The 25,289-nt window shown below is 40.1% G+C and overlaps 1 protein-coding gene across 1 annotated transcript in view; it reads right to left on the minus strand.

Moving 5' to 3' along the window:
- Nucleotides 1-25,289, minus strand: part of LOC122797822 (vomeronasal type-2 receptor 26-like) — a 75,879-nt gene that overhangs the window by 193 nt on the left and 50,397 nt on the right. Inside the window, exon 3 of the mRNA XM_044066345.1 lies at nucleotides 1-733. This exon is cut by the window's left edge and continues 193 nt beyond it. Coding sequence (XP_043922280.1) covers nucleotides 1-733 — 733 coding nt within the window. The remainder of the gene's footprint in view (nucleotides 734-25,289) is intronic.

The following is a 25,289-nucleotide window of genomic DNA, read 5'->3' on the forward strand; positions in this document are numbered from 1 at the left end:
ATGAATGAGATCCAGACACTGACAAACACCAACATACTAAAGGTAATGAACTGAGCTTCATTAAAACTATCAGGCAACTTCCTAGCTAGAAAGGCCATTACAAAGCTAGCACAAGACAGCAAGCCCATGTATCCAAGCATGCACCAGAATGCAACAGTGGAACCATCATTGCACTGAATTACAATTTTTGTGCTCAGGTATTTCATGTTTGCTTCTGGAAAAGGAGGATATGTTAGTAGCCAGACCATGCACAGAATAATTTGAGACAGTGTGCAACAGAAGATGACAGTAATAGGTAATGCAGGCCCAACCCATTTCCTCAAGCTGCTGTTAGGATTTGTAGCTCTAAATGCTATGACCACCATAAAGGTTTTTGCCAGCACACAACCAATACAGAATGCAAAAACAATGCCAAACGCAGTTTGTTGGATTAAACAAGTCACTGTATTTGGGCGGCCAATGAAAATCAAAGAGCAGAGACAACACATCACCAGGGCAACAAGAAGGAAATAACTGATCTCTCGGTTGTTGGCTCTAACAATGGGGGTTTGCTTGTACAGAGAAAATATTATTAGAATGGCTGTAGGCATCAGTGCAAAAAGAATGGCCAAGGTTGCAAGTGCTGCACCCAAGGGGTCTTCATAAGCAAGGAACTCCACAGACTTCTGAAGGCACATGTCTCGTCTCTCATTAGACATATGATCATCTGGGCATCGTAGACATTCAACTGAATCTGAAAAAGAAAAATTTGCAATTAATTTCATTATAGAAAAATGATCAGCAAAGACACTTTCAGACATGGCAATTTTAATAATTTTATTATGTAAAATAATTTAGTAGTTGTTATTTAAGCAATAATATTTAGTGAAGCTTTTGTACTGACATAGAAGTAGGGCATTGTTGATGAGTTATGTTTTGGAGTATGTACAGGTTACCAGAAGCCAGCAGGAGTGAGAAGGATGAAGTAGCCACTCTCTTTAGATGTAAGATCCAATGCTGCACCTTTGACAAAAGGCAGACATTCAGGTATGTCCTTAAACAAGCAGTAAGGATGAAATTTCTACATTAGGGAGTTATGTGGAGAACTCATACATATGCATTCCATACTTTTAGAAACAACTTGGCATTTAATTTTAAGAGCATCATAAATAAGGAATGGTTTACTAGCAATTTTATTTGGACCCGAATAAGGGTTTAAGCTGTGCTTCTCTTTCTTGAGAGGAGATTGTTACTCCTGCTCCCTTAAAGTCCACTTAGAAAGTAATACACAATATGATGACAAAGGATAGAGGGCAGATTTCAGTAGAAGCTCAGTTTTTAGACTTGCTTTATTGGTAGCTTGGAGGAATAGGAATGCAACTAATAAAAACTCAAGCTGGGAGCTGCTGTGCAGTAACACTGCAATAATATGTGTTACAGAAATAATATATTATCTAGCATATGCCGTAGTCACTGTAGATATTGTAATACAAGTATAGCATAAAGCATAATGTTTAAACATCAAGGTAGTTAAATTAATTTGCTAGTCTATATCTGAAGGATAATACATAAATATATACTTCCATGCGTATATATATATATATATATATATATATATATATATATATATATATATATATATATCTATGGCTATATTTATATATATATATAGATATAGAGATAGGAGGAAAACAAACACAGACCCCCCCCCCAAAAAAAAATACATCACACAATATAAAATTAGATCAAACACAAGCACCCCCAGCATAAATACATTAAGACTGGGTAGCCAATATTTTAATACATTCTGCTCAAGGAACGTAATAAAAACTATTGGAATTGTTATTGATATTATGCTGATTTTATCAATACAGTGTTTTTTTTTTTGTTTGTTTTTTTGTTTTTTTTGTTGGCTTGTGGTATAACTCCTGAAAACATCATACTTGGTGATGCAATCAGAGGTCTCAGGTCAGCTGACAAATAATAGGGAGCTGTGGAATCAATGAAGGAGAAATAGGTTGAGAGAGCTAGAAAGAAGTTTGCCTGGGTTTTTCTGATGTTTCTGCCCATGTGACTTTTCTCTGTGACCTTTTTCACTTGTCTAGTTGATTTTTTTTTGGAATATTTTGCAGTGAGATTTGTGGATAGAAATGATTATGATCACAAAATATTTTGTGTTATAAAGTATAGCATATTTTCACAATGTTTTTTAAAAGTAATTAGAAAACACTGGAATATTCTATTATCAGATGAATATCTTAAGAGTATTGTACCAAGAGTTTGAATGTTTTCTTATCTGAGAGTTTGAATTTGGATGAAATGATGTCATATAAAGCATCTCTTCCTATTGCAAGTATTAACTAGGGGATGTATGAATGTACAAAATGTGCTGTTTTTAGAAATGTGTTAAGATTTAAGGAGGTAAATATTAATGGGAAATTTTTTAGATTAAGAATTTATTATAGCTGCCAAATATCCAGTGTGGTTTATGGTATTTGTTATAACTGTGAGGGTAAAAAAATAGTACATTGGCGAAAGAATACAAGACTTAAAAAATGTAGAATATGTTAGCATTGCATGCATTTGAGACGTGAAGGTAAAATTAGTTGTTTTAGGTGTTTAGTTTTGCCAGTGTAATTAGTAATGAGGGAAGTAAAGGGTTACTACTGAAGCAAATGGAATCTAAACTGATATTGAAATTTAATACTTTGATCCCTAGGGGGTTGAACACAGTGAGTAATTGTCAGTGTCATATTTGAATTAAGTAATTAACAGTTAATTAAATGTCCCAAAAGATATATGCCCACTTGAGTCAAAGTCAGTATGGCAAGAAATATAAACAGTCAGAAGAATATTTTTCTCCAAAGAGCAGCTGTTATATCTTTAGTTACCAGTCTTTGCAGTAAGATATAGTTGTAATTCAAACGAAGGATGAACGTCAAGGCTCCAAATCCTTAAAAACACACAGCAATGCTTTATTGAGAGACACAAGCGCTTTCACTACAGCTTCATCAGGTGTACTAAATCACATAAGGAACACACCTCTTCAAATACTCAAAAAGAAATCACATGACATATTAACTTAAAGTCATAGCATTCTTAAAAACATAAGTTAAAAATATATAAATATATTAGAACTTTACACATATTAAAAGTTTAGACAAAAAATATGTATAAAAAATATGTATAAAAATACACCCCATAAGCTATCTACGTAGTTTCCTTTTCTTAAGGGCTGGCTTAATGGGGATATTCTCATTCAACCCATGCCCATAGGTGGCTCTCAGCATGATAATCCACCTAGCCTCAAGCTCTTCAGTTCTACCCTTAATATCACTGTGTCTATTATTAGGAGGTGTTTTTGAGACCACCATAAACTTAAAGATATGGTCTTTGCCTCTCTCCATATAATGTTTAGACAATGCATTAGTTCTTGTACCCTTCATTATATGATAAAAATGTTCCCTCATCCTTTCCTTTAACATTATATCCATTTTGCCAACATAGAAGCTACGACACTGGGAGCAGACAGCAATGTAGACAATATGTCTTGTGCTACATGTGGCATTAACCCTAATGTCAAAAACCTTTCCTGTATCAGGATGTTTGAACTCCAAACCTTCCAGAATATTAATGCACTGCTTACAACTGCCACACGGTTTAGTACCATGTATTACCTCATCTGGAATGCTACTCCTAGGTGTACAGAGCCTCCTCTTAAGATTTTTTCTGTTCCTAAATGTAAAACACAGTATGTCACCCACTATGTTCTTCAACACTGGGTCGGTTTGTAAAATCTTCCAGTGATTATTGAATATTTCAGTGTATTCTCTGACATCCCTAGTAATAAGGGATACAGAGACCTAACCTCTCCCTGTTACGAGAGACACCCTTCATACAAGAAACCTTCCATGAGAAGTATGGTCTTGCTCTAGTTTTCCTTAGTTCCTGAACTCTAGTACTACTTACTTCTACCATCTCTTTATCATAACCTCTGCTGATCAATTCTTCTTTACTACGTGTGACCTGCTCATCATAGTCTTTCTCCATCGCATTGAGCCTGGAGGCTCTATAGAATTGATTGCATGCCATATTGTTAAAAACATATTTCGGGTGCATACTACCCCTGCTGAGAAGACTATTTACATAGCAATCCTTTCTATACAATTTTGTGTTTATATTACCCATACTATCCTTATTTATACAAACATCCAAAAAATTTATTTCACACTTAGAATATCCTACCGTGAATTTCAAATAGGTAGTAGTTTTATTCAAATACTCAGTGAAGGCTAATAGTTCCTTCTGTGTACCCTCCCATAGGACAAAGAGATCATCCACGAATCTCCTGTACAGAATAATATTTTTCTTAAACTGACTAGAAAAAACATATTCAAGCTCCCAGGCTAGCATTACCCCATTGGCATAGCTGTTTGAGCAAGCACTGCCCATTGCCACTCCATTTTTCTGACGGTACAGCTTATTCTCAAATACAAAAATATTATTCTCTAGAACTATATTTAATAGCTCTTGTATTAGTTCTACTTCCATAATACTATACATATTACTAGAGGTCAGCAGTTCTTTCATCACACTTATCCCAACATCATTAGGGATAACAGTGAACAACGAAACTACATCTAAAGTTACTAGCAGAGCTTCACCTAAATCAGCATGCTTTTCTTTACATTCAAAAAGATCATGCAAAAAGTGTTCAGTGTTAAGTAACAATGTTTCATATTTCTCAAGAATGGGTTTTAACTTACAGTCTAAATAAATAGAAATACAGAGTCTATCATCCTAATGATGTTGGGATAAGTGTGATGAAAGAACTGCTGACCTCTAGTAATATGTATAGTATTATGGAAGTAGAACTAATACAAGAGCTATTAAATATAGTTCTAGAGAATAATATTTTTGTATTTGAGAATAAGCTGTACCGTCAGAAAAATGGAGTGGCAATGGGCAGTGCTTGCTCAAACAGCTATGCCAATGGGGTAATGCTAGCCTGGGAGCTTGAATATGTTTTTTCTAGTCAGTTTAAGAAAAATATTATTCTGTACAGGAGATTCGTGGATGATCTCTTTGTCCTATGGGAGGGTACACAGAAGGAACTATTAGCCTTCACTGAGTATTTGAATAAAACTACTACCTATTTGAAATTCACGGTAGGATATTCTAAGTGTGAAATAAATTTTTTGGATGTTTGTATAAATAAGGATAGTATGGGTAATATAAACACGAAATTGTATAGAAAGGATTGCTATGTAAATAGTCTTCTCAGCAGGGGTAGTATGCACCCGAAATATGTTTTTAACAATGTGGCATGCAATCAATTCTATGGAGCCTCCAGGCTCAATGCGATGGAGAAAGACTATGATGAGCAGGTCACACGTAGTAAAGAAGAATTGATCAGCAGAGGTTATGATAAAGAGATGGTAGAAGTAAGTAGTACTAGAGTTCAGGAACTAAGGAAAACTAGAGCAAAACCATACTTCTCACGGAAGGTTTCTTGTATGAAGGGTGTCTCTCGTAACAGGGAGAGGTTAGGTCTCTGTATCCCTTATACTAGGGATGTCAGAGAATACACTGAAATATTCAATAATCACTGGAAGATTTTACAAACCGACCCAGTGTTGAAGAACATAGTGGGTGACATACCGTGTTTTACATTTAGGAACAGAAAAAATCTTAAGAGGAGGCTCTGTACACCTAGGAGTAGCATTCCAGATGAGGTAATACATGGTACTAAACCGTGTGGCAGTTGTAAGCAGTGCATTAATATTCTGGAAGGTTTGGAGTTCAAACATCCTGATACAGGAAAGGTTTTTGACATTAGGGTTAATGCCACATGTAGCACAAGACATATTGTCTACATTGCTGTCTGCTCCCAGTGTCGTAGCTTCTATGTTGGCAAAACGGATATAATGTTAAAGGAAAGGATGAGGGAACATTTTTATCATATAATGAAGGGTACAAGAACTAATGCATTGTCTAAACATTATATGGAGAGAGGCAAAGACCATATCTTTAAGTTTATGGTGGTCTCAAAACACCTCCTAATAATAGACACAGTGATATTAAGGGTAGAACTGAAGAGCTTGAGGCTAGGTGGATTATCATGCTGAGAGCCACCTATGGGCATGGGTTGAATGAGAATATCCCCATTAAGCCAGCCCTTAAGAAAAGGAAACTACGTAGATAGCTTATGGGGTGTATTTTTATACATATTTTTTATACATATTTTTTGTCTAAACTTTTAATATGAGTGTAAAGTTCTAATATATTTATATATTTTTAACTTATGTTTTTAAGAATGCTATGACTTTAAGTTAATATGTCATGTGATTTCTTTTTGAGTATTTGAAGAGGTGTGTTCCTTATGTGATTTAGTACACCTGATGAAGCTGTAGTGAAAGCGCTTGTGTCTCTCAATAAAGCATTGCTGTGTGTTTTTAAGGATTTGGAGCCTTGACGTTCATCCTTCGTTTGAATTACAACTATATCTTACTGCAAAGACTGATAACTAAAGTTATAACAGCTGCTCTTTGGAGAAAAATATTCTTCTGACAGTTAATTAAATGTGTTTATAAAAAGGAAATGTAATATTCATTTATACCCTGAGAAGTCATAAGCCAAAGTGTTGGGTGTTATTAAAGATTTATTCTTCCCAATTTTTTTTTTTTTTTTTTGTTATTTGCAGTGGACTGCGGTGGTGGTGATGCAGTAGCGTTGTCGCCTCACAGTAAGACGTTGTCCTGTTCGATTCTCAGCTAGAGCGTCTTCTGTGTGGAGACATGCATGAATGGGCATACCTTCGTTGAAGGTTGTGCGTCAGGGCCGGCAACTTGGCAATTAAAAATCTACTGCCAATCATTAGTGGACTGGAGTTCCGCTGTGGCAACCCCTAACCGGGAAAAGCCGAAAGACACAACAACAACAACATTTGCAGTGAACCTAAATGTTGTGGGCATCAGACTTCTTTATAAGCTGAGTATTTCTAGAGAATGATCCAACTATCCACTTGTACTGTGCTGATGAGTGGCTAAAATGGATGAAACATCCTATCTCCAGCTAGTGAGATTTGGCTTTATTGGCCTCAATGCATTTGTAAATACTTAAAAATGTAAATTGTCAGTGAGGATTCAGAAGCTATGGATTTGAATTACTTGTATTTCCTAAAAGAGGCATTTGCATATATTCCATAGGTCTCCTTTAAAGCATGTTTAAGGTATTACGCAATGGAGGCTGCGGCTTGCTTGGATCTTTCTGTTATTTTGCTATGCAGCCTTTCCACACTATTTTTACTTGTTGCTTTGGCAATCTTAACATGTATTGATCACTTTCAGAAGCATCTTTCTTTTACAATTTATTTCACTTCCTGTAATACTCCTCATGTTAAAGTTGTAAGTGATTTTGCAAATAATGAAAATTATAGCAAGTTGTTTGATTTTGTAATTTCACTGTTTACTCATTTTTTTCTATAAGCACATCCACAAAAGTGATGTCACAGTAGGTATTGAGCAGTGATTTATATATGACTGCAAAGCATTATGGGCAAGTAAAATAACTTGCCTCTTTAATGGAAGAATTGCTTACTTACATTGTAGTCTCACTGCTACATAAACAAATATATTAATTTTCAATGTGAGGTGTTCTACCTGCAACAACGACAACTTGTCTTTCTAGAAAGTAAGAGACTACTACTGATGCATTTAGCATGCAAATACAACAGCCTATAGGTTAATTTATGTAGTGAGACATTGAGGTTCAGTCTTTCATGATGTCATATCAGGGATTTTCAGCTCTGAAGAAAAAAAATCAGATGCCCATCCTTATCAACAAAATAAAATGCAAAACAATACACTTTTTGCATTAAAAATGATATAATTTGGTTTAGTAATAACCTTCAACTCCAAAGTTTGTTGCTTACAATTTCTTCACAACATGACCAATACAATTTAAAGAAGCCAAAGTTCATAGGTAATTTTCTGACAAGTATTGGAATTTAAAAATTGTACAAAAATCAGATAGTATGGCTCTGCCACTGCATCAGACAATCCAACAGATTGTCAAATGGTCATCTGAAAATTGTCACTATGTCAATGTGTCAAACAATTGTTTTGGTTTCCCCCACAATTGTAAACACTCTCAGAATACCCCTAAACAACCTGCATATGAGTGGGAGAAAGTGGGCTCCAGAGCTATCCATTTCATTTGAAATAGTAATTGCTATTAAACAAAAATATATTCTTATTCAAAACATATGACATAAGTTATAGCAAAAAAGAAATGTTTTGAATTTCATCGAGTAATCTGGGTTCCCCCTATGTCAATAACTGGTGGTTTCAAAACCTTCTGTATGGGGGATGCTGACATACATTGACATGATGCATTTTGGACAGAATCTTGAGAGAAAAGAAGGAACATCCCCTTTTCATTTCACAAATAAAAATGAACATATTATTACCTCAGCTGATAAACCAATGCTATAGTGCTTTTGTCAAGGTTTGCATCAAGTAAATTACTACATTCTATCAGAAGTTATATGGTGACCATAATAGTGAGTATATGTTAGAAACTGATGAGTTTCTTGAATGAGATATGCATAAGGGATCATCACTTCAGATATTAACCATGAGTTAACAGCTGCACACCCTAAAAACAGTTTTTGTGTTTTTTGCCAAAATACATGTCTGCTAATATATGAAAGTAATCATGTGCGTTATATGTTGCCCAGAGCATATGTCCCGTTGTTTTTAGGAGAGACTCATTGTCACAGCAAGTGTCTTATTTTCTGGCCTTATGTCTCAGTCCATCATTGTTCTTAATGATGTCTAGGTTAAAGGATGCCAGAGAATTTGTGAATCCTATCAGCAAAGTGCAGGCAGACACCATCAGGTAAATGTGCCCATGAAGTGTCATATCCTGAGCACATACTAAGTATCTCCAATAGATTTGTGAAGAAATGGAAAACAACATGCGCAATCTATTATGGCATAGAAGAACTAGATAAAGTACTTCTTATCAAAAGGTGGGTGTCTGGTGAGGTAGAATCACATTGGAGAGCCTGTTGCTTGGTCCCTGTAAGGACATCCATTATTAGTGGGTCTATATTATAAGCGCAAAAGCTTAGGTTGTCGAATACAGCATGATCGACAGCTATTAAGCGAATGCATAATTCACTGAAACCTCTTCTTCTTTTTCTTCTTCTTTTGGCTGCTCCCATTAGGGGTCGCCACAGCAGATCAACTGTTTCCATTTCCTCCTGTCCTCTGCATCTTGCTCTGTCACACCAACCACCTGCATATCCCTCTCTCACCACATCCATAAACCTTATCTTAGGCCTTCCTCTTTTCCTGTTATCTGGCAGCTTCATCCTTAGCATCTTTTTCCCAATATACTCTGCATCCCCCCTCAGCACATGTCCAAACCAACGTAATCTTGCCTCTCTGACTTTGTCTCCAAACCTTCCAACCTGGGCTGACCCTCTAATATACTTATTCCTAATCCTGTCCATCCTTGTCACACCCAGTGCAAATCTTAACATCTTCAACTCTGCCATGTCAAGCTCTGACTCCTGCCTTTTTGTCAGTGCCACTGCCTCCAACCCATATAACATAGCTGGTCTCACTACCCTCTTGTAGACCTTCTCTTTCACTCTTACTGGTACTCGTCTGTCACAAATTACTCCTGACACTCTTCTCCACCCACTCCATCCTGCCTGTACTCTCTTCTTCACCTCTCTTCCACACTCACCATTACTCTGAACTGTTGATCCCAAGTACTTAAACTCATTCACCTTCACCACCTCTACTCTCTGCATCCTCACCATTCCTCTATCCTTCCTCTCATTCACACACATATATTCTGTCTTAGTCCTGCTGACCTTCATTCCTCTTCTGTCTAGAGCATATCTCCACCTCTCCAGGGTCTCCTCCACCTGTTCCCTACTCTCACTACAGATCACTATGTCATCTGCAAACATCATAGTCCACGGGGACTCCTGTCTGATCTCGTCTGTCAACCTGCCCATCACCATTGCAAATAAGAAAGGGCTCAGAGCTGATCCTTGATGTAATCCCACCTCCACCTTAAACGCATCCGTCACTCCCACCGCAGACCTCACTGCTGTCACACTACCCTCGTACATATCTTGTACCACTCTTACATACTTCTCTGACACTCCCGAATTCCTCATACATACCACAACTCCTCTCTAGGCACCCTGTCATATGCTTTCTCTAAAACCACAAAGACACAATGCAGCTCCTTCTGACCTTCTCTGTACTTCTCCATCAACACTCTCAGAGCAAACATCCCATCTGTAGTGCTCTTTCCTGGCATGAAACCATACTGCTGATCACCAATCATCACCTCCCTTCTTAACCTAGCTTCCACTACTCTTTCCCATAATGTCATGCTGTGACTGATCAGTTTAATCCCTCTGTAGTTACTACAGCTCTGCACATCACCCTTATTCTTAAAAATCAGTACCAAAACACTTTTTCTCCATTCCTCAGGCATCCTCTCACTTTCCAAGATTTCATTAAACAATCTAGTTAAAAACTCCACTGCCATTTCACCTAAACACCTCCATGCTTCTACAGGTATGTCATCTGGGCCAACAGCCTTTCCATTCTTCATTGCTATCCTTACTTTCTCCTTGCTAATCCACTGCACTTCATGAGTCACTATCCGCACATCATCCAACCTTCTCTCCCTCTCATTCTCTTCATTCATCAACCCCTCAAAGTACTCTTTCCATCTGCTCAACACACTCTCCTCACTTGTGAGTACATTTCCCTCATTATCCTTTATCACCCTTACCTGCTGCACATCTTTACTAGCTCGGTCCATCTGTCTAGCCAATCGGTACAGGTCCTTTTCCCTCTCCTTAGTGTCCAACCTTTTATACAACTCTTCATATGCCTTATCCTTAGCCTTCGCTACCTCTCTCTTTGCCATGCACCTCATCTCCTTATACTCTTGTCTACTTTCTTCATCTCTTTGACAATCCCACTTCTTCTTCACCAACCTTTTTCTCTGTATACTCTCCTGTACTTCTTCATTCCACCACCAGGTCTCCTTGTCCTCCTTCCTCTTTCCAGATGTTACACCAAGCACCTTTCTAGCCATCTCTATTACTAGCTCTGCTGTAGTTACCCAGCTATTTGGTAACTCTTCACTGCCACCCAGTGCCTGTCTTAACTCTTCCCTGAACATCACCTCACAATTACCCTTTTTCAATTTCCACCATTTGATCCTTGGTGCTGCCCTCACACTCATCCTCCTCTTCTTGATCACCAATGTCATCCTACAAGCCACCATCCTATTCTGCCTAACTACACTTTCCCCTGCCACCACTTTACAGTCTCCAATCTCCTTCAGATTGGCCCTTCTACATAAGATATAATCCACCTGTGTGCATCTTCCTCCACTCTTGTATGTCACCTTATGCTCCTCCCTCTTGTTAAAATATGTATTCATCACAGCCATGTCCATCCTTTTTGCAAAATCCACTACCATCTGACCTTCTGCATTCCTTTGCTTAACACCATACCTTCCCATCACTTCCTCATCCCCTCTGTTCCCTTCACCAACATGCCCATTGAAATGTGCTCCAATCACCAGTCTCTCACCCTTGGGTGCAGTCATCACCACTTCATCCAACTCACTCCAAAATTTTTTTTTCTCATCCATCGCACACCCAACTTGTGGAGCATATGCACTAACAACATTTATCATTACACCATCAATTTCCAACTTCATAAACATCACTCTATCCGACACTCTTTTCACCTCCAAAACACTCTTAGCATACTCTTCCTTCAGGATAATGCCTACGCCATTTCTCCTCCCATCCCCACCATGATAAAACAATTTGAAACCACCTCCGATACACCTAGCCTTGCTCCCCTTCCATCTGGTCTCTTGCACACATAATATACCAACCGTCCTTCGGTTCATCATATCAGCTAGCTCCCTCCCTATACCAGTCATACTACCAACATTCAAAGTTCTGACCCTCACTATCACAGTCCTAGCCCTTACCTGTCTTTGGGCATGCCTTCTGCCTCTTCTCCTCCTTCGGCCAACAGTAGCCCAATTTCCGCCAGCACCCTGTTGGCCAACAGTACTGGTGGCGGTCGTTGTTAACCCGGGCCTCGACCAATCCGGTATGAGTTTCTGTACAGTTTTCTGCATGTGTGATATGGCACAATTTTATGCCGGATGCCCTTCCTGACACAACCCTCCCCATTTATCTGGGCTTGGGACCGGCACAAAGAAATGCACTGGCTTGTGCATCCCCAGTGGCTTGGTTAATTCACTGAAACCTCAAAACACGGAAATACACATCACCGAATTGCTTTGTTTGGCCAACACCGTTCCACCCACTGACGAAAATAAAACATACTTCCCACTACACTGCTCACTACATACTACCCACCCAAACAAAATAAATAAACCACATACATACACTAACCTAAACCCTACTTCTAACCCTACACTAACCCTTACATACATTACTATCTATGCACTTACTGTAACCCACACCCTAACCCTAAGATCCGTAACTATCACACACTTTCCTTAATAAGCTATACCCAAACAAAATAAATAATCCACACACCTACACTTACCAAAAACCTACTTCTAACCCTTACATGCATTACTATCTATGCACTTACCTTAACCTGCACTCTAACCCTAAGGTCTGTAACTATCGCACACTTACCTTACGGAGCTATACTGCAGAAGGGCCAACTATGCCGAACTGGGATTTTGAATTTCGCAGTTTCCGGCGTTCAGTGTACTCGCGGATTGCTTATGAGGTGTCGATCATGCTGTATTCGACAACCTAAGCATTCACACTTGCAATATAGACCCTTATTAGTAGTACCTCACCATCTAAAAGGTCAGTCCACTTATTCCATTGGGCGTCAGAAGGATCCAGGTGAGTGATGTTAATAGCCTTACAAGGGCAGGTATTAATCCAGGTGAGTAGCACTGATAATCTTATAAGGTACAGATATTAATCACCTAGCAGTGATGATACCCATTCTTGAAAACCTGGTATGGACTACATCCCCACATTCTATAAAAGCAAAAGATTTTTAATGAAGAAAATAAAAGATGGATTAATCTGAAGTCATAATTCATGCAACCCCTGAAATTACTTTTAATTGCTCAAGCTGGAGACACCGCCTATAAAGAGTGAATATGTTCTAGCACTCAAAACTATTTTTTGAATGATTTTTATATCCCTCATTCTTGTGACCAACTGTCTCCCACTGTGTGTCCCCATTTCTCTCCCATCTTTGGTGCAAAAGATGGTCATGGTGCATCCATCTCATTCAGGTAGTCATGAAGAGCTTTTCCACTGGTATATAACTAGCATGCACCTTCATAGATGTAAGCATTTGATATGCATTCCCTGTGAGCATTTTCATTCCCACAGATGTTCCAAGAAACCTACCATGTTGATTAGACTTAACAGAGTTAACTGCATATTTCCAGTCCACATGTTGCATACTGTGCACATCTGTCTCTAGTAGGGGGGCAGTGTTGGTGTGGTCTGGACCACCTCCCTCCCCCATGATAGGCATACCATATTATCCACTCACTCCTGCCAGCTGTTATTATCCCCTCCTGTGCTCCGGTCACTAGATAATCACAAGTTGTCAGGGACACAGTTAGGGGCTTATCACTCTGTACTATGGAGCTGACCCTGTGTAAAGCCATCTTTCTCCTAGACTCACAAACTTCTATGCACCTACAAGGGAACAAATTCAGGGGTGTGGCTGACAATGTTGAGTGAATCTATTAAGTTCACCAAGCCGATCCATCTGGATATGTGTAAGAGGAACAGTAAGTATGCAGTTGTTGATGGAAGACACTCAGTAATGAACTGTTTGTGTGGGAAGTTAAATAGCACAAAGGAATCTAACAACTGCAGGGTGATGGTGCACCCACTTTTCTCCCACATCACCACATTCTGTGACTTGAAGTTAATACCAGGCAGCCCAGATCTGCACACTAGTAAGTATGCTTGGATGCCAGTTAAGATCCAACCACCTATACATGCCAGGACATCACGTTTGGCCAAAGCTCTCTTCGGCCCACCCCAGGCCTAGTAAAAAAGTACCTAGCCATAGAGACCAACTCAGCACAGTGAAAGTAATGGGGCATGGTATTCCTTGTACCACCATATAGAATGATAGAGGTGAAGGGGTGATCATATAGATACTCTTTTTTTAAGACAGAGTTAGAACATTTGTCTCTGAAAGAACAGTTGTTAAGAGTATATCTGCCCTTCAAAATGAGTGCCAGCTAAATTCTTGGCTAAGTTGAAGAATCAGTAAACTATTTTAAAATAAATAGATACTGCAAGAAAGGAGATGGAGTAAAAATAAGAAGTTTGTTTAGTCTTAAATGCACTCACATTGTAACAATAGAGTCAGCCACACTTACTCAGGAGTGCCAGTAGTCTGAAAGTATATAAGTCATCTGCAAATAAGGCCAAAATATAGTAGTCAAATGCTACCTCCATACTTTAAATCTCTGACTTACAGAGGACCTGGGCTAAGGGTTCCAAGAATGTAAGATGACCTTATCAACCTTCTTTATAATTGTGTGCTAAACAGTATTTTATGCTACATAAAATCTGTGTCATGATTGTTAGTCTACATACTTACGTAACTTTAATATGACAGATTGTATAACTTACATGACTGAGCAGAGTCTACAAACTGTATGTAACATGTATTGATTATATGATTTTTCTGTATGTTTTGTTTGGAGCTTTTCTCCCAGGCCCTCGGCTGAAAATGGGCATGTATCCAGTCAGAATATCCCAGTCAACAAATGTAAAATAAATAAAATAAATAAATAAAATAAACCTTGACCCTTACCCTTGAATACTGATAAACAGCAGCCAACATCGCTGTAAAACATGGAGGGAGGTGGACAAACCTAGTCAGTCCCCATGAAAAGAAAAGAGTACTTTACTCTGTTGAACGGCTTTTCTGAGTCTAGACTGAAGCCAAACAAGGGCTTTGCAATCCTGGTCTTCAGATACATTAAAAGAAGAGATATATTCCCATTATCCAGAGCCTGACTTGTGGGTATAAATCCACAATGATAATTATTTATTGGTTTATATAACAGTGGCATACACACACACACACACACACACACACACACACACACACACACACACACACACACACACACACACACAAACAGGCACATGCATACTGGTATGATCAGTTGACACTTAGCGGACATGGCCAGCGGCAGTTGATAAATATTTCTGTTTCCTCAGCAATGCTTGTGGAACACTAGTAATTTAGATAAACCACAAATTAGTTGATCTTTTCAACCTGGCTTTGTGGCATAGAGGAGTAAAGTCCTGACTATAACCAAGATGACACAGGTTCAATTAATGCATTGTGTACTGAAAGGGGCAGGTGGTGGTGGGTGGTCTAGGTCAATTGGTCCTGTGAGCAGTTCTATAGACTGGCATGCACCTCAATCCAAAGTATAAAAAAACAGGTTTAGGTCTTCGTGGTCTTTCATTTTAAACTATAGCTATAGCAAGCTCAGTAATACACTTCTTTCTACAACTGCTGCAAGCTGCTTACTGCAGTTATTACACACTGAAATCCATGAATTCAATATTGTATTTCATAAAATAAGCACTCATGGCTTCTTTTATTAATGCTGGTACTAAACTAGTGGAGCTCAGCTATTAATTTGAATACTGCAGTGAAAATATATGGCACTTGTGTTTAAGTCCCACAACTATCAATTGCACCTCCCCAGAAAGAAAAATACTACATTTGCAAGCGATAAGTGCTATATTTGGGCAATCAAATAACTGCATATTACTTTAATAATGTCTTAAAGCAATGGCTGCCATATCTAGCCATTACAGACATTTTCTTAAAATATTACACTGCAGGACATCTAGCATGTTCATACTGCAAAATCATTCCATTTTTAATCTTGCAACATTCAGAGCCCCAGTATCAGAAACTTTCATGAGATGTTATAAGTATTCTTCAAAGAATATGAGGTTAATTAGATCAGAAGACCTCCACTGACTGATGCCAAATGAATGGGTGTCATAATTCTGGAGTGTCAAAGGAAATAATAGTGCTACAAAAGGCAAAAGTACAGTCTGTGTGTCTGCTCCAGATATGATGTAAAACATTACAACCATGTTATGGTTCTAGGAAAAAGTTATTTATTTATTTGTTTATTTATTGCATTTGTTTATTGGGATAAGTCCACTGGGCCTAAAAGAGCCCATTTTCAGTGGGGGCCCAGGGAAAAAAGCTCCAACAAGATACAGAAAAAAATATAAACATTAATTAGTACAGAAGCAGAAACAGTGTTACAGATGGTAAATATAGTAACATATACAGAATATATACATAAAAGCAGGAATCTAGTTTGTTTGATTACAGTAATATATACAGAAAATATACATTAAAGCAGAATTCAATGAATTCAATCAGAGTGGTATAAACAGAGATCAATATTATTGCACCAGTATCAACAAGTAAAGATAAAAATAAATATGGAGAAAATATCATCAGTCATTAGTAGCAAAAGACATAGGAGTTTAGTAATCATATAAGGAGAGTGAAGAGGTTAAGTTATAGAGCAGGAACATAGCCAGGAAGAGTTGAGATGATTTTTCAGCATTTGTTTGAAGGTGGTGGTGCTGCCTGTGTTTCTTATAGAAGGCGGAAGTGAGTTCCATAGTTTGGCGATGGTGAAGGCATAGAGGAGTTGACCAGCAGGTAAGGTGGGCTTATCTACTTTTAGAAGTAGATGATTTTCAGATCTTAGATGCCTGCTGGAATGATATTTGGCAAGTAGAGTTGAGAGAGCAGGACAGTCTGTGGGTCTGTAGACTATTTTGTGCACACTAGTTAGTTGGGTGAATGAGAGATGGTGGGGAAGTTCCAGCCACCCTAATTGTTTCAGTGACTTACAGTGGTGGGATGAGAATGTAGCCTTGGTGGCAAATTTTGCTATTCTGTTGTAACACATAACAAGTTTGGATTTTGTAGAATTTCAGATATTAGTGAGGAGAGGGGCACCATAAAGGAGAGAGGGTAATAAAAAGGTAGTTGCAATGGTTTGTCTAGTAGAGAGGCTAAGAAAGTGTTGGTGCCCGTAGAGCATACCAAGCTTTTGGTGTGTTTTTTTGATGTTATTGTTTATGTGTAGGTCAAAGTTAAGGTTTTCATCTATAATAATGCCTAGTAATTTGGTGTGTGGGACAACTTCTATAGTGGTATTGTCTTGGGCTTGTATAGTGAAGAGTTTTTTTATCAAATGGAGTGGTTTTCCTAGGAGTAAAAATTACTAGTTTAGTTTATTTTTGGATTTAGGGCAAGATGATTGTTAAGCATCCAAGATTCAGTAGACATGAGGGCATTCTGGGTAATTTGCTGGAGTTCAGAGCTGGAATTTGCAGTGCATATTATTGTAGAGTCATCAGCATACTGGATTACTGAGCATTGTGGGATAGTGTTGTGAAAGTTGTTAATAAAGATGCTAAATAAGAGAGGACCAAGTATGGAGCCTTGGGGTACCCCTGTGGAAGTACTGAGGAAAGGACTGTTGCCATTTAGTGGACTGTTGCCTATTGGCGAGATAGCTGTTGTACCATTGTAGGGTAGGGGGAGAAATGTGGAGGATGGATAGTTTAGAGAGTAGGATAGTGTGGGAAATTGTATCAAAAGCTTTGGAGAGGTCAAGGAAAAGTGAAGTAATTATTTTACCAGAATCCCGTGCCCAGTTAACTGTATCAAGGAAGGATAGAAGGGTGGTAGTGGTGCTGTGTCCTGGTTTGAAACCATGCTGAGTAGGTGATAAAATTTGATTTTCATGCAGGTGGTTGAGGTGTTGGGCATGGATGCATTTTTCCAGTATTTTAGAGAGGGGAGAGAGAATTGCTATGGGTTGAAAGTTTGTGGTGTCTGTGTTGGTGCCACCTTTGTGTAAGGGAAGAATGAATGCTTTTTTTCCAGATGTCTGGGACAAGGGATTCTTTAATTGATCTGTTAATGAGTATGCTGATGGGATAAGCTATAGAGATGTTCTTCATCTCACATTGCTGCAGTCCTTACACTTGGGTAGTCCGCTGTCCTCGGTCGGCCTGAATATCAAAGTATAAGGCTGACGTCGGTCAAGGCGCATTTGACTGACATCAGGACGTCAGGGTACAAATGCGCATGACCGACGTCATATCCTCAGTCTTTTTTGCCGCATGGTCCGATGCAGAAGCAGCATTGCAAGTGCCGGTTGGCGTTCTGAGATTTTTCGATTTCGAAGTTTCAGACCGAGTTCAAAGTTGGCTAAGTACCCGTTGGGAATATTTTAGTTTTTCTTGCCTCAGTGATTTACCGGATGTCAGAAAAAGTCAATAATTGCATTTCTTGTGGGAAACAGATACCGCATAGAGATTATCATACTTTGTGTATTCCTTGCTTAGGGCCTGAGCACGACGTTGTTGGCTGTCGCTCTTGTGCTAGATTCAATAAACGCACTATAAAGAGAAGGTTGGATTGTGCCAGGTTAGTCTTTGGGAAGCGGTGCAATTATAAAATGCCGCCGGATGCTCGGCGCCCGCTTCTTCGAAGAAGCGCAAGGACAAAGCAGTTAAGCCTAGGCTAGAAGAACCGTCTGTACCGGACGCCGGTTCTTTAGAGGTGTCAGTGGAGCCGGTGGCTCCACCGGAGGTTTCTTTGTGTTCCCAGGGTGGGACTTTATTATTGCAAGATGTGGCCTCTCAGGAGGCAGGTCAGGCTGAGGGGGCTTCTCAGGTTTCTTTACTCCCCTCCCTTCCTAGGGTGGCTAGGCCCTCTCCTTCTGTTTCAAAAGCTTCTCCCAGGGGCAGGCCAAGTTCAGTTTCAGTTGGTGTCACCCCTAGTTCTTCTGGAACTGTGCCCAAGAAGCATATGCTTAAAATGGCAGAAGATTTGATTACTTTGATTAGGGGTTCTCTGCCCCCTCCTGATAAGAGACCTAGGGTGGAGCCTGAGCTAGGGAGTTTTGAGCAGGCTTCAGATGTTTCAGAGTCTTCGGCTGAAGACTTGCAGGAGTACTCTCCTTATTCTGATTCTGATGTGGATGATTCTACTCCTTCTGCTTCTCCTCCTGAGGATTTTTCTTTTTCAGAAACTCTTCATTCCATGAGGGAGCATTTTAAGTGGGAAGGTCAGGGCTTCTCTGATTCCAGGAAAAGGCTTAGGGAATTTTTGTTTTTACCCCAGTATAGGCCTTTGGCTATACCTCCTGTTTTGGATGTAGTGGAAGATGTTTTTACAGAGGCTTCTCTTAATCCTGATTCTTTGCCTCCTGCTCCTGTTAAACCGGATAGGTATTACAGGGTGCCTGAAGCTCATAAGTTTCTTTTTAAGAGTCCTAGGGCAGACCCAGAAACTATTAGCCAGGGGCCTAAAGGTGTTAAGGCTTCTGTTGTAAAGAATCCGGTTCCTGCAGACAAAGAAGCCAGGGCCTTGGATAGATGGGGAAAGAAAGTTTATACTTCTTCCACTCTTGCTATGAGGGCTTTGAATTGCCAGTTTCACATGTTGAAATACCAAAACTATCTCCTTTCACAATTGAAGGCTAAGGTTGATGCTCTGGCAGAAGGTATTGATTGTAAAGAGTTGCAAGATTTAGTACATGTTTCTGAACAGGTGGGTAAGCATTCTTTGCAATGTGGTTTTGATGCTGTACAGGCCTCGTCTAGGGTGGCGGCCACTTGGTCAGTTCTTTGCAGGCACGCCTGGCTGAGGGATCAGAATTTGTCTGACCATGTTAAAACAAGGATTTTAGATGCTCCTTTGCAATCTGACGTATTGTTTGGTTCTCCTGTTGAGGCAGTTTTAAAGAAAATGGAAGACAAGGCTAAGTCTATGCAGACTGTTAAAGATTTTTTGCAGGTCCAGCCTCCAAAGTTTAGTAGAAATTGGCCTACTAAGGGGTGGACATATCCTTCTTATGATTCCCAGTCTAGGGGTAGATCTAGACGTGGTAGGGGCAGAGCTCAGGGCTCTTTCAGGCCTAGAACAGGGAGTTCTCCTGCACAGTCTTCGGTGAGGGCAGGGGTCAGTCCTTTCGTAAACAGACCCAATGACCTACCTTTTCAGCTGCCAGAGCCTTCTCGTCTGGCAGCACCTTTGGGAGGAAGGTTGGCACTTTTCAAAGAAAATTGGAGTTTAATTACCCAAGACAGATGGGTATTGGATATCATACACCACGGCTACAGGTTTTATTTCCATACCTTGCCTCCTTTCAAAGGCATGCCAGACGTTCCTCCTCAACAAAGAATAGAGGCTCACAAGCAAGTTTCTCTGTTGCTCCAAATAGGGGCCATACAGCCGGTCCCCATGCCGGAAGTGGGCCTAGGATTTTATTCTCGCCTGTTCCTAGTACCAAAGAAGGGGAACACGTGGAGACCAATTTTGGATTTATCTATCCCCAACACTTATCTGGACATTCCCAAGTTCAAAATGTTGACGTTGCAGCAGCTTTTACCTCTGCTGGGCAAAGATCATTGGATGGTAACTTTGGATCTCAAGGAGGCTTACCTTCATGTTCCTATCAGACTAAGTTGCAGGAAGTATCTGCGTTTTCGAGCTGGGACTTCTCACTATCAGTTCTCTGCATTGCCCTTTGGCTTATCTACTGCCCAGAGTGTTCACGAAAGTTCTGGCTCCAGTGATAGCTTTCTTCAGGCTAAAAGGAATACAGATCTATCCTTATTTGGACGACTGCCTGATTCTGGCTCAAGGAAGGGAAGAGCTTCTTCATCATTTGGAATATGTGATAGCAGTGCTAAGATGCCTGGGGTATTCTGTGAACAAAATAAAGTCCAGTCTAGTACCCTCTCAGGACATGTGCTTTCTGGGTGTGAGACTGAATACAGCATCCCAGATGGCCTTTTAACCCCGGACAAACAAAAGAGTCTATCCCTTTACTTCCATCAACTATCTCATCAGTCCGGGCTGACTGCAAGGACAGTCCTTCAAGCCTTAGGGTTCATGGCATCTTGTATTCTGGTGCTTCCCAATGCCAAACTGCATATGAGGAAGCTACAATGGTATCTCAAAATGTATGGACACAGCACTGCCAGGATCTGGACACTGTCATTCAAATAATACCTTGCATTCAAAAGGAATTTTTGTGGTGGGCTCAGGAATGTCACCTAAACAAGGGACTCTCTGTGACCCGGCCAGAGGCGAGTCAGATTTTAACGACAGATGCCTCAGACAAAGCTTGGGGAGCTCATCTAAATGGAAAGTGGATACAAGACAAGTGGCTTGCCAGACTACAACATCTACATATCAACATGAAGGAGATGTTAGCAGTCCAGTTTGCATTAATAGCTTTCAAGGAATTACTTCTTCCAGAGCAGGTGTTGATTCTAACAGACAACACAACTGTCATGTGGTACATCAACAAGCAAGGGGGAATGCATTCTTATCCTCTATGCAGGCAAGCAATGATTTTGTGGGAGACTGCTCTCAGTTTACAGCTCAGTCTTCAGGCAAGGTTTCTGCCAGGAGCACAGAACTCCTTAGCAGATGTGTTGAGCAGACGAATTATGGATCCCCACGAGTGGAAATTGGATCCTCATGTATTTCAGAAATTGACAGTGTCATGGGGAACTCCAGACATAGATCTGTTCGCTTCTCCACTAAACCATCAGCTGCCAAAGTTTTGCACAAAAGGTTTCATCCCACAGCTTGGAGAGTGGATGCTCTTTCTTTCAATTGGAGCAATCTTCATGTGTATGCCTTTCCACCTCTGCCTCTCCTCCCAAAGGTACTTCTAAAGGTCAGACAGGACAAGCCAAGGATGATTTTAATAGCTCCGGATTGGCCTCGACAGCACTGGTACCCATTACTGAGAAGTCTGGTACGGAAGCCTCCATGGCCTTTGCCTTCGATTCCACACCTGTTGTCACAGGAGGACAGCCATTTGCTCAATGTCAAGCTTCAATCTCTGCACCTAACAGCCTGGCATATTCTGTTTTGAACCATAGTGGGCCTCCACTTCCTCAGCAAGTTTTGAATGTTATTTTGGAAGCTAGAAGGCCTAGTACAAGGAAAGTGTACGCAGACAAATGGAAGAGATTTTTATTTTGGAGTGCAGCAAAAGATTTTGATGTTTCTGAGCCTAATTTGTGTGTGGCTCTTCAATATCTTACTGAGTTACTAGACAAAGGTTTGTCTTTCTCTTCTATTAGAGTTCATGCTGCAGCAATTTTGGCTCACTATGATTGCGACCCACCATTGTTTTCTCATCCTTTGTTCAAGCAATTTCTTAGAGGGGCAAAGAATATAAGACCCCCACAAAGAGCTCCTACTCCTGCTTGGGATCTCAATTTTGTGTTGGAGAAACTCACTCTACAACCTTTTGAGCCTGCAGCTACTTCTGAGTTGAAATATTTGTCATGGAAGACTGCTTTTTTGTTGGCCATTACCTCTGCAAGAAGGGTTTCTGAATTGCAGGCCCTTATGGCGGTTGAGCCTTTCTTGATTTTTCATAAGGATAGGGTATCATTACGTACTAATCCTTCCTTTATGCCTAAGGTGGTTTCTAGTGTGGCTTTAAACCAAACTATTCATTTGCCTACTTTTTATGCAAATCCCCAAAATAAAGGGGAAAAGATTTTGCACACTTTAGATGTACACAGGCAGTTGCGTTATTATTTGGACAGGACTAAAGGGTTCAGGCAGTCTCAGCAGTTGTTTGTTTCTTTTGCTTTGAGTTCTCAGGGCAAGCCTGTGTCAAAACAAACTATTTCTAAGTGGATTGGGTTTTGCATTGCTTTCTGTTATTCCCATCATGGCAAGGAGATTCCAGCTGGGATTAGGCCTCATTCCACTAGGGCTACTGCCACTTCAACAGCTTTTTGAGGGGAGTGGCAACCAAGGATATTTTGGAGGCAGCTACTTGGAGTTCAGTGCATACTTTCTCTAGGCATTATCACCTGCCACTTTACTCTAAATCCAGGGCTGGTTTTGCCACTGCTGTTTTGCAGGGCATTTTGGCAGCTCCTGCTTCCTTGTAGTTAGCCATCCTCCCTTACCTCTGCTTTGGGATTCTACCCAAGTGTAAGGACTGCAGCAATGTGAGATGAAGAACATAGTACAGTTTTGTACCTACCATAAATGTAGATGTTCAAGATCCACATTGCTGCAGTCCAATTTCTCCCTCCTTCCCCTCTGTAGTTAGAGGTGGTTGTGTGGGTTGGGTTGTACATATTGTGTATATTGTATATATTGTACATATAATTAGTGCAAGGGTGGTTGGTTGGTTGTTTGCTGTCTTTTGGTTTTGACCTTTATTTGTAGGGTCTTCTGACATCTGGGGCAAGAAAAGACTGAGGATATGACGTCGGTCATGCGCATTTGTACCCTGACGTCCTGATGTCAGTCAAATGCGCCTTGACCGACGTCAGCCTTATACTTTGATATTCAGGCCGACCGAGGACAGCGGACTACCCAAGTGTAAGGACTGCAGCAATGTGGATCTTCGAACATCTACATTTATGGTAGGTACAAAACTGTACTTTTGCTGCTAGCTGCAGGAAGTGTGGGGGTAGATTGTCAGGGGCCAGAGTACAGGGTTTTAGCTTAAGTAAAAGTTTTTTTATTGTGCTGGTGGTTATGGGGGAGAATTTTAGGTTAGGGTTAAGGCTAGACTTGTTTTCTGGGATTATTTGGTCGTCAGCTGTCTTGGTGGTGGTGCTGTTAACTGTAGGAAAGGTGGCGGTTAGGTAAGCTATGGTGTCAATGAAGTAGGAATTGAAGATGATGGCAAGTTCAGTGGTGGGGGGGGGGGTTGTGAGTCAGGGGATGGATTGTTTTGAGAGCCTGGGTGTAATAGTTGGCTGATGGAGGACCAGACTTTTTGGGGAATATTTTTATGTTGGTTTTGTAGGTGGAAGTAGTGGTCTTTTTTATCAGTGGTTATTAGACGTTTTGACTGGTTACGGAGTTGATTGTAATTTAGTAGAGTTGAGGGGTCTTTGTTTTTCTGCCATGAATTCCAGATTTTATCCCTTGTGGACATTACTTCTTTGGTGGATTTTGAGAGCCAGCATGCATGGTTATGTTTTATTCATTTTTGGCGGGTGGGTGCTTGCCTATTTAGGATGTCTAGAAATTTTGAGTTAAAGAATTCAACAGCCTCATTAAGTGGTAGGGATTTGAGGGATTTCCAGTTTACTTTAGCTAAGGTTTCATTAAATATGCATGATTGGAACTTAGTAAAATTTCTGGCAGATTTGTATTGGTGATGGCCTGTGGTTGGAGTAGTTTTGCGTATGATATATGCTGGGTGGTGGTCACTAATGGTATTAGGTAGTATGCCTGCACTGATGACATTGAAAGGGTGGGACACTAATATCCAGTCTATTGTGGATCCCCAGTTGTAATTTTTGTGAGGTCTAGTGATATCTTCAATTAGTTGGGAGAAGTTGTAAAGATTTATGTTTTTTGAGGGGTTGTTGTGGCCTATATCTAGCCAATCGATATTTACATCACCTAGAATGATGGTTTCATTATCTATATTTTGGGAAGTCCAGGCAAGTATGTTTTCTAATATTGGTATGTTGTTTCCTGGGGGAATATAAAGAGCAATTATGCAAATGTTTTTATGGTTGTTAAGTTTTAATATGGAGATTAGTAGTTTGGCTGGGGAGAAGTTGGGTGTTGGTTTTGAGTAGGTGATTAATGTGTAATTGCTAGGGAAAAGTATTGCTACTCCTCTTCCTGTCTTGTTGGGTCGATCGACTCTCAGGCATGAGTAGCTTGGGGGGAGAAATTGTGTCTTATATATATGATTTCTACCAGGTTTCAGTAGTTGCTATAATATCTGGGTTGTGCTTAGAAATCCAGGCATGGAGTTCAGGTATCTTGTTCCTAAGGATTTGGAGAGTTATGGTTGATAGCATAAGAGATTTGCTAGGTTTGCTGGAGCTGAGGGGGGCTGGGCCTGAGTTGGGTTGTACATCACCACACTGGGAAATAGTGCTTTGGCAAATTATGTAGGTTATACTTCTCAGTTTTTTCCTAAAAATGGTGTAGTTGCTGCTGGTGGTATGATAAGGGGAGTGTCTTTCTTACTGTCAGTCACACAACATATAGCACACTTCCCTTTGGTGCAGAAGGCGGTGGGTTCTATTCTCACACCAGGTAGGTTCATTGCTGATATTGAAATTCAGCATAATGATGGTGCTGCACTCCCGAGTGTGCTGTCCTTTGGAT

This window comes from Protopterus annectens, chromosome 3.part1 (assembly GCF_019279795.1).
Source record: "Protopterus annectens isolate FY-2018-M chromosome 3.part1, PAN1.0, whole genome shotgun sequence".
NCBI classification, from domain to species: Eukaryota; Metazoa; Chordata; order Ceratodontiformes; family Protopteridae; genus Protopterus; species Protopterus annectens.